This window comes from Sphaerodactylus townsendi, linkage group LG05, assembly GCF_021028975.2.
Source record: "Sphaerodactylus townsendi isolate TG3544 linkage group LG05, MPM_Stown_v2.3, whole genome shotgun sequence".
NCBI lineage: Eukaryota > Metazoa > Chordata > Lepidosauria > Squamata > Sphaerodactylidae > Sphaerodactylus > Sphaerodactylus townsendi.
Window position 1 is genome coordinate 86,775,656 of NC_059429.1, and position 18,000 is coordinate 86,793,655.

The 18,000-nt window shown below is 40.8% G+C and overlaps 2 protein-coding genes across 2 annotated transcripts in view; one reads left to right on the forward strand and one right to left on the reverse strand.

Moving 5' to 3' along the window:
• Positions 1 to 4,889, forward strand: part of CNTN2 (contactin 2) — a 75,204-nt gene extending 70,315 nt beyond the window's left edge. The window contains exons 22-23 of the mRNA XM_048497055.1: positions 1,187 to 1,355; positions 3,440 to 4,889. Of these exons, the coding sequence (XP_048353012.1) occupies positions 1,187 to 1,355; positions 3,440 to 3,531 (261 nt within the window). The 3' untranslated portion in view covers positions 3,532 to 4,889. The remainder of the gene's footprint in view (positions 1 to 1,186; positions 1,356 to 3,439) is intronic.
• A 6,844-nt stretch (positions 4,890 to 11,733) lies between these two features.
• TMEM81 (transmembrane protein 81) lies at positions 11,734 to 12,828 on the reverse strand. Its single transcript, XM_048497876.1, has one exon. It carries the CDS (start codon positions 12,826 to 12,828, stop codon positions 12,037 to 12,039), a length of 792 nt encoding a protein of 263 aa, XP_048353833.1. The 3' UTR covers positions 11,734 to 12,036.
• Between the last annotated feature and the right edge of the window lie 5,172 nt (positions 12,829 to 18,000).

Below are 18,000 nucleotides of genomic sequence, written 5' to 3' on the forward strand. Positions count from 1 at the left end.
TGAGTAGCATGATGTCTTTCAAGATCTCTGCTTTCCCAGTCAGCATTTGCTCTGGCTTGTCAGAATTTATTTTCAGTTTGTTCACTCTGAGCCATTTAGCCACAGCAGGCAGCAATTCAGAACCTCTACTCTATTACCAGGAAGTTTGGTTAAGGAGATATTGAGGTAGGTATTATCAGTACACTATGAAAGATTTGTCCTAAGGGCTTTACATAAGGGTTGAATAGCATGGGGTCCCACACTGATGACAACTGGTCACCAACACCAACCAGACTTCATAGACTGCGCTCAGGGAAGAATAATTTGAACCAGTCAAAAGCATATCCCCTGATACCTACTTTTGCCTCAGATCCCTCAAAAAGATGCTAAGGACCACTGTATCAAAGGCTGCAGATAAATCCAGTAGGAGCAACAAGAAGGCATAGATTATGTCTACATTCAGACAAAAGTTGTTAGTTAAAGTCATCAGGGCTATAGCTGGTCTGCAACTTGGCTTGAAGCCAACCAGATGAGTTATCCAAAGTCAATCCATTACTGTTGTCTCAGTCACTTTGCTCAGAAAGGGCAGATTAGAAACTGCACAATCATTTGCTACATCATTATTCTGTAAAGATGATTTTTAAATAGTACATAATCACCTCATTGAGTGGCCAAAGGAAGGTACCACTGAGTTGATAATTTATTTATGGTAGACACCAAGGGCTCATTGCTGTGATCCTTACATGATTTGAGCAGCTAATGTGGGCAGAATTCATGGTACAAGTAGTGACGTTTACAGATCCCAGGATCCTGTCAAAACTCAATATCCATCACAGAAACTGGATTAAAAGAGACAATAAAAAGACTAGGCAATGATTTAGACCTATGATCCCCTGAAAAATAATTCTGGGTGTGGTTGTTCCTTTCAAACAGGGCCTATGATTTTTAGTCCTATATCTGTTCGAATTTTACATTTTTGCATTAGGATGTATATAAAGTTCGAATTCTGACTGCAGTCATTTGCAGGGTTATTTGGCTTCTTATTTATGTATGCATAAAACAACTCTGAAAATCTCTCAGAGGAGTTGAGAAATAGGGGTACTATTCTTGTCGCTACAGGTTTGTAAATCTGTATTTTGAGGTTGGGGAGAGAGATCCTGACAATTAAAGACTTAAAAATAAACCTCAAATGATGCTTCTGCCATAGATGCTGTACAAGCAAGACTCGCACTCCACTCCTAAACTGTACATAGCCAACAATAATCAGATTGAAGTTCCCTTTCCAGAAGACTCCACTCATGCCACGGTGCAAATAAGGACAACTGGGCCAGGTGGAGATGGAGTCCCAGAACAGGTTCACATCTACAGAAACAGCGGTGTGTCTCCTCTTTTCTTTCTTCATGTATTCTCAACCATGTAAGAGTGGACAATCTCAGATGACAAACTTATCTAGGAAAAAAGAAAGCTTATCTGTTCCTCATCGGCTTACCTTATCCACCATTTGGAAAAGAACAAAGGCTGTGGTACAAAATCCTTTTTCTTCTTGTTCTGTTAAAGGGGCAATAGCAGCTTGAATTCTCTTCCTTAGGATAGGAACTGGTATGGTCCTGTCTGACTGCCACATCAGTTCTTGAGCAAACTACTCTCAGTTGTTCCTCAAGTGCATTTTGGGTTGGCAGTGATTTCACCAATCTGGGAGGCAAGGGACCTGGAATCCAGTCTAAAGAATGATGTATTGAGATCTATGGCTGACTTATTGCTTGGCAACATGGATTCAGTCAGGATGTAGTGATCAGTGACATAGTGTGTTGAGGATTCATAGTAAGAGAGGAAGTAAGAGAGGAAGTCATGGTTCAGTGTGGGAGCAAAATTGAAAAAGGAGGACTGCAAATTCACTGAAGAATTAAGTAGTCTTTTGAACTCCATGTCGACAATCTGGCAGAACCTAGGCCAGTTGCTGGCTGTAACAAGAGCTCTGCCTGAAACTAGAACAGAAAGCAAAGTGTTCAGAACAGACCAGAATAGAGACAGAAGGACGTTGTGTGTCAAAATGGGGAATTCATTGCAAAATTGACTACATTTTTACAATTGCATTAGCTGAGTAAATCATTAGTGCATTAGTGGTTAGTTGACAGAAACCTAATTGTCAGTGGAAATAGACCTATGAATTTTAAATACTTTCCCCATATTTCTGTACAAAGACCATCTGGCCCTTTATTAATATGACTCATTGTCATCTCTTCTAGGTTAACATGAGCACTTTGTTTTAGTACGGAGGAGATATGCAGCTTGGACAGACAAGGTTAAGTAGAGAACTAAGGGGAAATTGAGAAACCTTTAATGCAGAGATCCTCAATTTGTTCTACTTTTTCAGCTTTTTGGGAATTTTGAAAGAGGTCAGTGGCCATAGTCACAAAAGGGGCCTCATGGGAGAAAGAAGAGTCATACAATGGCTGCTATGTGCAGTAGGATCAGTTTTTTTTGTTTAGACTCAGAGAGTAAATGTAAAGATGTAATTTGGTTTTAATGTCCAAAGAGTTGGAATGTTTTCCCCAGGTGGGGCCCCGGCGCAAAGTTGCCAGGCCTAGAAAAAAGAAAGTTTGAATCAGAGGCCAAGGCAAGGGTGCCTGGATCACTCATTGCTTTATGGTCAGTCAGGTGGCAAAGAGCAACCACCAGCTCTCCATTTTTTCCTGTTCCATCCAAAACACTTGAGGATAAAATCCTAAATTTCAAGCACATCAGTGAATTCTATGGCATTCATAGATGCCACACTGGGAATAACTGCTTTACGGCACAGTTTACTCACCTTGTAGTAGTAATAGATTGAAGGGAAACTGATTTACCCTGCCCAGACAAGAACATAAGAAGAGCCCTGCTGGATCAGAGTCCAGTATCTTGTCTCACATAGTGACCAATCAGCTCGTCTGGAGGTCCAACAACAGGGTGTAGGGGCCAAGACCTTTCCCCATGTTGCATCCAGGCACTGATATTCAGAGGTTGACTGCCTCTGAACATATAGGCAAATTTCACATGCTGTGTGAAGAAGTATTTCTTACACAAGCATTTACAGGATGCTACCATTTCCAAAATGCTTACTTGGGATGACACTACTACCTCGCCATCCAATCCAAAATGGTGACATCAACAGGCCTAGATGCTTAATTGTGTCTCCATGGCCTTACTGATCAACCTCCTTCTATCCTATGCTGGTATGATCTCTCAAAACTATGCCAATTTTAATTTACTTGGAAATCAGTCACAGAGAGCCTGTATTTACAGCAGTATTGGAATCCAGAGCTCCCTATGGCTGATGTTGAAATGACTGCTGTAATGCCAATGATTATCCTCTGCTAGCAATGTTAAATGTTATTCAAATACATCCAATAATTTCTAACCATTCCACAAATCTTCTCTGCTTCTACTTTTAAAAGTAAACTGAACTATTTCTTTCTTGCAGGTACAAGTATGATGGTAGAAAAGTCTGCGGGCCATCCAGTAGAACCTACTACTGTAGTAATGTTGTTCCTGATTGGTTATTTGGAACTCTGATCACAGTTTTTATAATGGAGAGCTACCAGATAAGATTCATCCTAATCTAACAGGAGCAGTTGACCATCAGGACTACAAATTTTTAACACAGCTGCACAGCAGGGGGGGATTAGTAGAAAAGGACAAGAGGAAAACTTACCCTCTTCTTTTTAGAAAATAGAACATTTCATACAAGATATGAGACTTTCACCAATCGCAGTTTTTTACCTGAAGAAACAAAAGGGTGAATTCTGGAAACGGGATGTCTCATAGTACTGTATTCAGTAGATTTTTCTGCCTTACAAAGCCATGTACAAAACTACAGACTTCTAAAACTTGATCTTTTTATAAAAAAAATACAGTACCAGGTAGGACAAGGTTTTCCATGTGATGAGCATGCTCCGTCATTCCCAGTTGCAGCCAGAATTGAATCAAGGACTGTGCGAATGGATTGGAAGAAGTGAGAAAATTGATGGTTCACCATTGATGCTGAGAACTTCACAGTTTTCTCCTAATTTGGCTTTCACACTGTATGGCTGTAAGCCAACAGCACATTTATGCCAAAAGGAACATCTTTCATTGGTCACCCATATCTCATTATTTATGATTTAGCACTTCTTTTGTTTTATTTTGGTTTCTTTCCCTTTTTTCATACTCTTATCAAGTTCTTGAAATAAAGATGTGGCCCCCAAGAGGAATTAAAAAAGGTTTTGAATCAAGAAATAGTTCAGGATCAGGCCAGGAGGAACATGTTATATGAAGATCAATGCAGCAGCCAGTTTCCACTGCCCCATAAAACGTTGTATCATCTATCCAAAGTTTCATGGGCAGGGCGTGGACTTGAGAGTTTGATTTATCCATTAAGTTGACATGCCCTTTCTTCAACAGATATTGTCAAGTCCTCTGGGGTTTTTAGGGGTGGAGGGCTCTTCTCTTCTGTCACGACAAGATGCCAGCCTTTGTGCTACATGACCACCTACATGGGCTTTCCTTGATGGTGCTGGGCTGTGTGTGCAACTGGAACTACATGCCTTTCCTGGTCAGCACATGCAGCTGGGAGCATTGTTAGTAGAGCATGCATGTGTGAGTGGGGAAAAGGTTCATGGGCAGGGGGTTGGTGTCAGTGAACCACTCAACAGCTGCCCCAGCTCAGGCTATGCAGCCTGTGATCCTGGAAAGCCTTACAGTTGGTGACCTAATCATTGTCTGAACTGATGAGCAGAACTGAATATCATGAGATTACTAGTTGTCAGCTTTGTTTTCTCAGACTGTTCTTTGTGGAACTAGCATGGTGTAGTGGTTAAGAGCAGCAGACTCTAATCTGGAGAACCAGGTTTGATTTCCCACTCTTTCACATGGACCCTGCACTAGGCCTTGAGCTAGTTACAGTTCTCTCAGAGCTCTTTCAGCCCCACCTACCTCACAAGGTGTCTGTTGTGGGGAGAGGAAGAGAAGGAGTTTGTAAGCTGTTTTGAGACTCCTTATGGTAGAGAAAAATGGAGTATAAATCCAAACTCTTCTTCTAAAAGTTTTTTTGTGAATATGTTTAGCTGGTTAATTTATTTCAAAATGCTTTGCATCTTTGAGGGCATAAAGGAAGGAGGGGAAAGACAAAAAAATTGTGGTTCTAATGCCTTTTAGATGAACTTAAATTAATCTTGGCATCATGTATGCAACTCCATTTCACCCGCACTTACTCATGCTGTAAGGAAATCAAGCAAACCCTTAGTCAGCTTGGAGATTTTGTCTCCATAAGCAAATCATTAAAATATCCTGTACTTTCTTCTATTTACAGGGCATCATCACGAGCCTTACAGAAATGGATGGCTTGAGGATGATATGCTAAAATATCCACATAGAAATACAAAGTGAGAAAATCCTAAACTCGGAACAGTGGTCCATCTAACCCATTAAATTTTGCTTAGCCCTAACTGTAAGTCAGACTCAGTACAAGCCAAGTGGGACTTTTTAAAAGGAATGAATTTTCTATCAAAAATGCCTGATTTGATGGCAAAAGTCATAGTCTCTGTATATGAGAGTGGGGAGAACTAATAGTTCATCTTGTAGCTCTGCCATAGCAATGTTGGTGTAATCTTCATGGTCAATTGGGACCCAATGCTTCTGGTATGAATGCTGTCCTCCTTTAGTAGAGTCCATGTTCTCATCTAATGTTTTCATTCATGTTTCCATTTTAATCCATGCTCCCATCTTAATTTTTGCTGATTCTGTTTATGTAAAAAGCTTATTCGTTTGTATGTCCACATTGCATTTTTATCCTGCATCTCCCATCTAATATCACGGATCTAGGAAGGGAAAGTGTGGATCACTAAACATTCAGGAGTCGTCATGTGGGAAGGTTCCATGATTAGCCGGCATGCCCAGTGCCAGGCCTGAAGTAGTTAGAGATGTATGGTTTTCCTTCACTGTTTACATTGCTGCAAATACTGAATTACTTTTACTTAAAGCATGAATTGCCCTTCTGCCATTAATTTTTTGCTCTTTCATGTGGATTGTTATAATCTAACAGAATCTCTTCTGTTCAAGTATAAGTTTACAGCTATGTATTTGTATATTTTATGTTAATAGCTATTCTATTTTTGTTGACAATTTGGTATTTTTTTGACAGATTACTTACTGCTGTTTCTATTTTTAAACATTTTGTCTCTTCCTTCAAGGATCTGAGAAGCATTTTAGACTTTTAACAACCCTGTCTGTGATTGAGAGAGACTATGATTGAGTGGGCTTAAGAACTAAGAAGTTAGAATCTGGGCTTCTCAGATCCAAAACCAGTGCACTGGCTTTCTGAAACACTTGAGTAAGCCTTGCTTGGAATTGCCTTTCTGGGCTACTAGCACTATTCCCAGATTTGTGATATGCATGGTCTTGCACTGTATATATTTAGAAAAAATTTTTTTTATTATATTAGTTCCTTATTTTGCTATAGTCTGGTCTGCCAATGTGACAACTATAGAGTAAATTAACTACGGCCTTGAATCACTATGATTCAAATACTTTGCATTGTGCTCAAAACAGTCTTGGTCAAACAGTCAAAACAACTCCTGGTATTCCCCCATTCATCACTGCTGAGCTTGAGAGTGTGTTGGTTCCGTTAAGGAGGCCATAAAAGGGCTTTTCGTTGTCTGGAGTAGGGGGAGGAACAGAGCAAAATTCTGTAGTCACTGTTGACACTTATGCTTCATCCCCTTAGGTTAGAAAGTTTTGCCCAGGAACTTTGCCTCTTTTGTTCCCTCCCAAGGGACCCTGGCTATTTCTGTCCTCCACCTGAAAAGAGGGTCTGGCATCCTAGGTTGCCTTCCCCATCACTTCTTGCTCAATGGTGGGAGAAATAAGTGTGAAGATAACATCAACTACCTTGTGGTGATCTGTTGGAAGCATCCTGTTTGGGTGCCAGTCCAGCAGAGTGGCGAAGAGATGGTTCAAAACTTGCCTCTGCCACACCTTCACTTAGATAGCTTCAGGAAAACCACAATCTCTCTACCATCAGTAATATGGAACCAGCATTACTGACTTCCCTTCCAGAGTTGTTTGTTAGGATTACTGAAACAATAGAGCCTATGAAGCACTTTGAAGACTTTCTAGTTTTATGAATATATTCCGTTTTCTTTTTGCATTTAATATGTTGCTTTTTTCTGCTGACTTGAAAAGAGAGTTTGACAGCAGAATGAATTAACGGACACAGCAGGCATGGAAGGACATCTGTCCCAACCAGGGAGAATTAGGGAGAACACAGCCATGTGGTAGTCCAGGATAGGTGTTTCATGCCCTTATCTAAACGCATGCAAGAAGTAGGCATTTGTGTGATGTGTAGATACATTTTGACAAATTGTCTTTTAGACTGTGGTAAGGGAATGATAAGGGTTATTACTCCAGGGAAATGGAAAGATACATATTTTGTTGTATTCTAACATCTAAGTCAGAAGACTTCAATTCTTCCTGACTACAAAGAAACTGAGCACTGTGCTGAATCTTTTGCTGGTATCAGTGGCTGTGCTGCTAAAATAATCCATTGCAGTTGGAATTATGAGGAGAGGATGGAATCAAAGTTATTTGGACATTAGGAAATGTTAGCATTTCCTTGTGAGGAAAGTCAATACATTTTCCATGCGTTTATTTTTCTGAACTTCATCCCATAAACAAACTTCACATGTGACACATTGAATGGAATGGATCTCCTATGTTACCAGTTGACTGTTTCCACAAGTGTCACTCTAGTGACTGACATTTTCAGACTGACAGTCTAATATAATTAAAACGAAACAGTGTTTTAAACCATGAACTACTACTCCATAGTGACATATTATATTCCTGTTATTATTTATATGTGGATGTGTGTATATTTATATGTACGATTTTGTTTTTTTTTCTAAAATGTGTGTTATTTCTCATTCATTCAAGCGTCTTCCTTATGTTACATTTACATTCATACCCCCACCTGATCATCTATAAATAAAACTATAGTACGCATTCAATCCTATATATTGCATCAGAATTTTAAGTAATTTCATAGCATGGAAAAATATTTATCACAATCTAGTGAATACTTTCACTCGTAGCTTGGTTCTACTGTACAAACAAAAGTCTGCTGTGTAGAGTTGGAACTCTGTATTCAGCAGCCCCACCCCAGTGATTAATTGATTGATTCATACTGATGTTGAGATAGGGGCTGTTCATATGTTCAGGGATATGTCAGTCCCTGGATACATTTCATTCCAGTATGCTTGCAATTTTCCTAATCCAGGAATTTAAAACTGGCTTATATATTTGCCCCATGTCCTGAATGTGCCATATCCACCTACTGGTTACAGTTCTAAATCCATTTAACTTCTAAACAAGTTTAACTGTAACAGAATATCATCAAACTGCTTTCACAAGACCTGAAGAGACCATTGCCATGGCACATTGCATTTTTGTAAACGCTAACATACGTCAAAACATTATTTGATTCTTAAGACTTTTGATAACTCTGCCTCATAAAACTACCGTATATACTCATGTATAAGTCGAGTTTTTCAGCACATTTTTGTGCTGAAAAAGCCCCCCTCGACTTATACACAAGTGAAGTGTATTTTAAAAAATATTTTCGTGTTTTTACTTTGTTGGCCACCAGGGGGCGCAGTTTTTAGGCTAGTGACTCTCCTGATGATACCAGCCAGGTTTGGTGATGTTTGGTTTAGGGGGTCCAAAGTTATGGACCCCCAAAGTGGGTGCTCCCATCTCCCATTGTTTCCAATGGAAGCTAATAGTAGATGGGGCTGCCCTTTTGAGGGTCCATAACTTTGGACCCCCTGAACCAAATTTCGCCAAACCTGGGTGGTATCATCAGGAGGGTCTCCTAAAGATACTCTGAAATGTTGGTACTGCTAACATAAACAGTTATTGTTGAGGCCATATTGTTCTTGTTGACCCTCTTTTCCACTTACAGAGCTAGTTTACTATTTTTCTTTGAAATAAATATTCAAAAACATTTAACCTACTGATGTCTCAATTAATGTAATTTTATTGGTATCTATTTTTATTTTTGAAATTTACCAGTAGCTGCTGCATTTCCCACCCTCAACTTATACGCGAGTCAATAAGTTTTCCCAGTTTTTTGTGGTAAAATTAGGTGCCTCGACTTATATACGGGTCGACACGAGTATATACGGTAACATCTACCAAGTCATCAGTATTGCTTTGAACATTTGTTTTACTCATTTTAAGTACTGCAGCATTTATAACTGTATTTTTAGCAGAGATCTGTTTCGCCTACCTGCCTTTATTTTTGTCTGTTGCTGGTTGTGAGGTTTCTGCTATCAGATTCAGCATCAAGAGCCATCAGGTTCAGTATCAAGTAAAGTTAGACATATCATTGATGTGTTTTGTGGAAGGTATAACAGGTTGTTTCATTCAAAAACATCTTTTTCTTGTTTTAGGAAGCAATTCTATGACCATAATAAAATTAAGGGGCTGCAGCAGCCTCAGTGGTCACTAAGTTGCCCCCTAGGAGTATGTTTTAGTCCCAGTAGGGTGCTCTCACTGTATGCCGGTGCAATAGTTTTGAAGGATGTTAAATGTATACCTAAAAACTATGACCATGCAATTGAGGCCAGGTGCCCTATAGCCTGCATTGGGGGCCTACCATAGCCACACCTCTCTAACAAAATTGATTGTAGGCTTTTGATACTGAACAGGACTCTCTGGTTTTTGCTTTTGCCTAAGGAACATTTAGAGGCCTTGCATTATCTCAAATATACCCTTGCACTCAAAAACTTACCACCACATACAACAATTCTGCTTTGCTACATCTACTTGGGCTGTACTGTACAGAAAATAGGGACAGTTTCTTTTAAATAATTTTGTTGTACACTATTTTTTTAAAGAAAGCAACAAACAATAAAAGAACAAGCATACTATGATTGAAGTTACTGGCTACAGTAGCACTCAGTTCTTAAATAAAGATTTTCAAAGACTTAGCAAGGTTCTCTGATGTGACTTTTTTCCACCAGACGGTATAAGTTAAAGCAGACACAATCGGAAGGATGGCAGTGCAGTCAGAAGCCTGATAATGCTGTTGTATCACCGATGGACAATGCAAGGTGCAACAGTGTTCAGCATGAGCGAACAGCAGCAGGCCTGACAAGCAAGGGAAACTGCTAACCCACACTTTGACTGGAGCACAGACCCCTTTTCTTCAAGTATTGTGTAACCCTGAAGTGGCGCTCTGTACACTCTTGCCAATGTAATCATGTCTCCACAAACTGGCTGTATAATTGTTGTTCCAACCGGTTTCTTTACATGTATTCTTTCATTTCTGAGGTTAGTTACCGAGTTTGGGAACAAAGATTTGTGAGCTAAATCCTGTCATGGGCATCATCTTTGGAGAGGAGCACATCTAATGTTTCTTAGTATTTCTCACTGCCCCATTTCTTGGGGGGTTGGTGCTTATCTTCTGACAGCAGGCACTCCTATCAAGCTAGTAACACAACACAAACGCAGAGAGAACAGAGAGAGTTCCCATGAAAACAACTTCTGCTTAATCCATTATTTATGGTAAGTTAAGAGAAGCTACTGTAACTTTTCTGGGGCCAAATCGCACTTCTCTTTATACCAAGGATCACAAACCTTTGGGCACCTTTGGAATTTTGACACAAGGGGGTGGGCACAACTACCAAATGGCTACTACAGGAGTTGGAGCCAACAACAAAAGGTCAGGGAGTAAGGTTATACATAATAGTATCATTTTAGGCAGAAGCTGTGCTTAACATGATGCTTTTTAAATAAAATAAACAATGTCTAAAAAATATCTAACTTATGCACAGCTTTAGTCATGCAGTGAAGATTCTTGTTCTGTGGTGGCAGCTGCCACTGAAGCATTTGTACTTAATTTGCACAGCCAAACAGATGTCCAATGTCTAGCCAGAAGCCCTGCAGGGTAAAAGCCTTGCCCACTTAAAAAAAAAAACACTTGGAAGGCATCAAGAAAAGTGTTGGCACATGCCACAGACACAGGGATGCTAATTCCATGCTGGAACATGCAACATGCTTGGAGGTTTTTTTTTTTGGGGGGGGGGGGGATGTTAAGTCAGAGAGTTCGCCCGCCAAAGCAGCCATTTTCTCTATGGGAACTGACCTATGTCATGTGGAGATTGGTTGTGATATTGGGAGATCCCCAGGCCCCACCTGGACGACAGGAATCCTAAACAGATCTCACTTTGCACAGTAGAGCAACCGTGGATTAAAACCACATAAAATGTACAAAACCCACTTCTTCCGACGACCAGCACAGGACAAACTAATTCTATATTTTCCAGGCTATGTGGCTGTGGTCTGGTGGGTCTTGTTCCTAACGTTTCGCCTGCATCTGTGGCTGGCATCTTCAGAGGTGTATCACAGAAGGAAGTCTGTTACACACTGTGTAACATCCCATCACAGTGTGTAACAGACTTCCCTCTGTGATACACCTCTGAAGACTCTCCGAAGATGAAACAAACCGAACAAGATCCACGGAAACCGCAGCACCACACAGCCTGGAAAACCCACCAGAACCAGTTGAATCCAGCCGTGAAAGCCTTCGACAATACATATATCATTTTTGTTCCCTCTAACATAATTCAATAAACTGGAAATCAGTCTTCCAAGGCAGAAGTTTATTTTGCCTATAATCCCTTGAATGCAAGTAAATGTGATTACTTGTGCAAGGATCCTTACTTTCACAGCATGGAAATCATACAACACCTCACATCCTTACTTTACTTTGGAATATTCTTTTTTTTTTTAAAGTATAGTAACCTACTAGCAGTGGAAGCCAAAGGGGCAGCACAAGTGTCAGAGGGCTGACTGAAAGTGAACTTGGATGTGTAGCGTCAATGAAAAAATTAAGTCTGTATCTCAGCTTGATTTAGACTGACTGAGTCCATACACCATGTATTACTGGAAGGTCTTCAAAAGTACTTTTCCAGATGAATTGTGAAGCTAATAATCATGAAGGTACAGAATATTATTTTTACCAAGACAAGGTAATTAATTTCATTTGTCTACACTTTCAGATTTAGTATGATTGTTCAGCAAAAAATGGAGAAACGTACCCAACAAGACCCCTCCTAAGGCACCACTTCCAATGCCTACCAGAAACACCAGTAATGCTCTCTGTCGCCAGGAAAAATGCTGCCACTTGAGAAGGTCAATGGTTGTGTTTTGCTGGGGCTTTTCTTGCTCAGCATCTGATGACTGTTCCGGAATCAAGGATTTTTCGAAGTTGAGATCCACCAAGTTACCAGGGATCACACGAAGCCCAAAATAGATTCTCTTGACTAGTTTGTAGGTTTTCATGAACTGCACATCACATCTATAGGTCCCTGCATCATATTCTTCAGCTGAGGAAAGCTCAATGGTATAACTGGGAGTCTTGAAAGGCACAAAAATAGCATCATCTGTGGTGATGAGACCTCTAGCCAGCCTCCAGGTATAGCTAAAGCTCTGAGTCTCAGGGCCAATCTCTTCGGAGGTCAGGCAGCTGAGCTTAAAGGGTTTACCAGCAAGGACAGTAAAGTGCCGCACTCCACAAAGCCAGTTGGTCAAGCATTCAGATCGCCGCTGAGTGCAGTATCTTCTTTTACCATCAGGTCCAATGTCACACATTTCCTCTACCTTATAGCCCAGGCCACAGGTGACACTACAGCTGGTGGAACTCACTGAAAGCCGAGCTGTGACAGTGCTCATCTGTTCGGGAATGGTTACTGACTCCCAAGAAGCTATTGAGAGTGGCACAAAGAAAGCAAAAGTCAATGTTCCAAGGGTCGAATGTCCTCCTGTGTTCATTGCGCTTGAAGCGTCCTTTTAGAATCCTTTTAGTAGCCTGATTAAATATCCTAACTGCCATTCTTTAAACATATTCTAAAAACTTCTGACATTTACAGCTGATCACTCTTTTTTCACTAGTCCCCTAGATGTGAGAAATGCCCAGAAAGCAAAGATGGCTTCAAGTGATACCCTGCTGAAGAAAAGGTAAATTAATAAGCAGGTTACTCAAACTATGCAAGAATGTTCATTAGTATTCCATATTATGAAATGCTTCATTTGACTATTCTGTGGAAAGCAATATATAAAGGTCTGCCTCCTACCAGCTCAGATATTCTTGCATAATGAAAATAATGGTTGGATCCAAAGTTGTTTTCTGCAGGCCTACTGGCACTTGCAGGAGCAGAGGAAGGGGCAACTGTAGCAGATTCCCCTCTCCCATTACATATCTCCATCCCCTCATACTGTTCGTGACTCTGAGAAAATTGAATGTCTGAGGTTCAGTGGGAAACAGTGGAAGAAGGAGAAAACTGGAAAATCCCATTTTGCAGGCATTGTTCTGTTTGCAGTACATGGGACCCAATCCATTATGCTAAAAAATAAGAATTGGTAAGTTAATTTAGTCTCTCATCCTTGTACATCTACACAGCCCCAAATGTAATCATTCAACGCAAGCCTAGATGGCAGCCACTACGACTTGAGATATATACATAATACCCGGTAGGAGGGAATAAAGCTCCCTACATCATTCATTCACTATGGCTGCATTCAGATGTCATGATATCTTTCTGGGATGAACATCAGCTTGCCTGTTGACATACTTGTGTATTCCCTCCCTCCTCCCCTCATGTAATTGCCAACTTCCTGGTCTTGGATTCTTTCAGTCTCCAATCTGCCATGACATTCAAATGTGGACACTTGAGCAAATAGGAATTTGTTCCTTCTCCACAAACTAGGATTCTGTAGTTTAAAAACAAACTGCAGTTTGCCTCAGTACCCACTTTTGGACATCATGAAAAAATGCTTTCACTCAAGACTTTGAAAAACCGAAAGCTATTATTCCCAAAGCAAGAGTCCTGAGAGGACCTTGGTACAGAATAATCACTACTTGTACTAGGCTCAAATAACTTTATTTACTTGTTCAAAGGAAAAAAATGAATGTTTTATCTCTTATTGCCAGCACTAACTCATGTATGGATTTATTTAAGAGATGCTTATGTCATCTTGCTGGAGTTCTGCTTAAGGCAGATTACAAACACAATAACTATACATTGTGGATAGAAAAATACAACAAGCCATTAAAAACAAGCCAGGGACATAAAAAACAGTATAATCCTCTTCATAAATCAGACAAGCAGAAGGAGACCACAGGACAGCCAAAAAGATAAAACCCTACCCATGTATCATAATCCCAATCCAAATTGAGATTCATGCTTTGCTTCCCAGCATAAAACTCCAAAAATGCCAAAACATTTCTCCTTTTAGTTCTTGCTATGAGAGACTTGCTTCTGCATCTCCTCTTCCCTGTGTGTTTACACTTCTAAGTCTCAACAACCCAGGATTCAACAGTGCTGCACTTCAGGGGAGAACAGGAAAGTGCATGCAAAAACATCAACAAACTGTTGTGATGCCTGAATGCAGCCTATCCTCAACACAAGAATTATCTATCAATCAGCTTGGTTTGACTTTGTATGTGAAAAACCTCTAGTAGTTCTGCCAGGATAGCATTGTCCCAGTTAGAACAGCTTCTAGCGGTAGACACATGTTACGTGGGCGTTCAGAAGGGTTAGGAGCATAACTATTTTCAATTCCAAAACAAAATTTCAGAAGTTGCCTATTTCTCTTCTGAAACCATGTTTCAATACTGAAAAATAATGTATTTCTCACCTGTATTTGACTCAGCTCTACTAATTCCTTTTTATAGGACAATTCAAAGCAGAATTACATCATTCTAAGACTTTAACAGACTTAAACGAGATAAAGCTGCAAGCACTGGGCCATTACTGAACCTTGGGGTAATATCACATCCCTACATTTACTAGGCAGACTATGTTTACAAGGTGGTTTGCCATTGCCTCACTAGTCGTCTATACTTTTTTTTACTGACCTTAGAAGGATGGAAGGCTGAGTGAACCTTGAGAAGGATACCTGAACCTGACTTCCATTGGGATTCTGTTTAGGATTACACTGTTAGACTATTGAATAACATAAACAGGTAATCACTGAATATTACTTTCATCTAACAGAAAATACTGTAGAAATTAAGGCCAAATTGTGCTACATTTAAGAACAGGGCCCCACTCTAAAAGCTCATTCTTGAGTGAGATATCAGAGGAACAAGAGGAAAGTGATACTTACACAACACTTGTCCAAATTTTGACTTGACATTTACAGCCCTTCCAATTTACAAGGCATAACAAAAACTACAGTCAAAAGTCTGTAGTAAATAAGCAGCACAGGACATGTTGGGATCACATAAAACAGAGAATTTCTTTTTCTCCAAGGTATCATCACACATTAGGGGAGAGGGGCTCTACTTAACCCTATTCTCTAATCCATGGTTTTCCCTCAGTTGCTCATGTCTCTGTGAAACTGATACACTATCATCGAATTGTGATGTCACAAAACAGGCTTCTGCAGCTGAGCTGTAGCATTACACAGATAAGCCAACACATCACATTCATACTGGTATTTGAAAGCTTTCAATAGTACAATCCAGACAAAAATTCAACTTCGAGACATGGGGTATAAGCTAGCCCTGAAGTGTGTGTCTATCCTTAGCCCAATCTCATAGAAGTCCAACCAGCTGAGAAGAAGGAATCCCATGTCTACTACTGCAGCCCAGCCAGGAAGGAGGACCTGAACAGCATGCTCAGACCACCTGACATCTAGCTACTATAGGGGGCAAAGCATACTTCTCTAACCAACTTCCACTTCCTTCCTTCCTCTGTGTGCAGAAACCCAGGGACAATGTCTCCCAGCAAGGCTGCCTATGACAGTTTTAATTCAACATGATCACTGCATAGTACAAATACAACTGATAGCAGCTACCGGTACTGTTCACAAAGATAGATGTTCACTTGGGAGTCACAGTCTCCCATTGTTATACGTTTGGTGCACAATGGCCTGGGGTGGCAATGATGGGCAGCACACCTTCATCCCCACACATGCAGTTCCTTCCAACTCACAGGAAAAGGTGCAGAACCAGGACTGAGACAACAACGATGGGTGGTGGAGGGAAGAAGTGGGCATTATGCGAAAAAAATGGCTGTGAACATACTGGCTTCTTAAACTGAGGGTTTGGACCCAACTTTCAAGAGAATCAGGCACTGATGTCTAATGCCGCTCTCTGTGATTCATAACACCAACAAACATCAAGCAATAGAGCTCAAAAGGCAAATGTTCTCCACTTGAAACGTTTACACCATTTTTTGAGTTGGGCATAGACTGCTTTTAACCTGGGTTTGACTTGAAATGAGTTGCAAAATGGCACTGCTACCCAACCTTCTCCCAAGGCTGTCCAAATGGAGAATGGGGAATAACAGGTTGATGCAGATTCTTAGGCCTGTCTTTTCTCTTCCCTGTACATTTCTTTCCAAACTTCTGTAGTATGACTTACTGCCAAGGTTAGAGGGAAATATAGTTTTCTCTTTCTTTTTCAACACCCTGTGTCCCAACCTTTCAATTTGGAAGGCCAAGAAAACTAAAATTTTCTATTAGTCCTCACAGGAATTAATCATAGTGAAATTTGCAAAGAGTAATGAGGCCCCAAAGTGGGCTTAGTCTCTGCTCTAAGAGCTGTCTCATCTCTCAGACCCACTTCAAAAAAGTACGGTTTTATGGCTTGAAAATGGTCGGTATGACTAGTAGGAATGGAAGTAGGGCTGTTTTTATGCTCCTATGTGCATTTTGCATTGACCTCCTATGGATACTCATGAATGCCTATTGAGCATTTCCAAGTGTTCAACGCACACTCACAAAAAATACCTGCAGCTTTGGGTCAAGCATGCAGTAACTCACCTGCCACTAGTTATATTACTAACGGGATGGGTACTTTGCATGCACAGTGGCTAGGAAAGTTCTCTGTGAGTATCATCCTCATTGGAAGGTAGCTTCAGGCAGTGCAGCCTGTTTTTTCATCAAATATACCTGGAGAGCAGCTGAATTGTCATTGAGTAAGCAAAGGATACTGACTTGGCTTGAACAGAGCAAGCTGCCATCTTAAAAGAAGCAAATAACTTGGCTATGCAGTCTTGACTCAGTTACATCTGAAACAATTCTGATCTTTAGTGTCCATATTTCAACCATTTCATTTTAGTTTTTCTGGCATTTTACTCAATATCATTACACACTCCACTTCTCTAAAGTACAATTTGTTATCAAAGTGGATAACAAAATCCAACCAAAGCAACAATTTGCAAATTGATTTAAAAACTACTGCTTGATATGTGGCAATAAAGTTGGCAGCAGGTAAACAGTATACCACAACACTCCTAACAAATAGCAAAAGAGCGCACAACAGGTAGATCAACCAAAAAGTGGGGAAAGGTCTTTACACATTATCTAAACAGAAATGGCAAAGCAGCCAGGCTTCAAAGTCCTCTCTCTGTTCCTGACCCACCTCAGCAAGTTAAAATTAATGGAATCATTATTAAAAGTGGGATCCCATAAGATTCGCAGAGGGGAATCCCATCCTCCCACTCATTAGGTTGCTCCCATGTCCATTCAGGCTTTAACTCCTCCTTCGCTTGTCTGCCTCCACAGCTGCCACCTTTGTGGCTGAGACAGGGGAGCGTTGCCAGCTCAGTGGCAGGGTGGGCTGGTGGATCCTGCACATATACACAAGCTGCCTCCATTTTTGGCACATTAATAGTTGAAGGGGCAAATGGCAGTGACTTATTCTCCTTTCCCCTACCCTATGGTGAACCTATGGCACAGGTGCCAGAGGTGGCACTCGGAGCCCTCTCTGTGGGCATGCGCACAGAGTTCATCATGTGGGGGGTGGAAAATCACACACACACACGCACACACACGCACGCACACCCCACACACATTTAGGCTGGCCTGGGCCACTGAGCACGACGTGCGCACACTGCAGTGAGGACTCAGCTGGCGGGCCTGGTGCCTACGCTCCGGGTGGCTGCTGCCCGAGGGGATGGGGCACAGAGGAGGCAGAGATGCTAGAGAGGCACA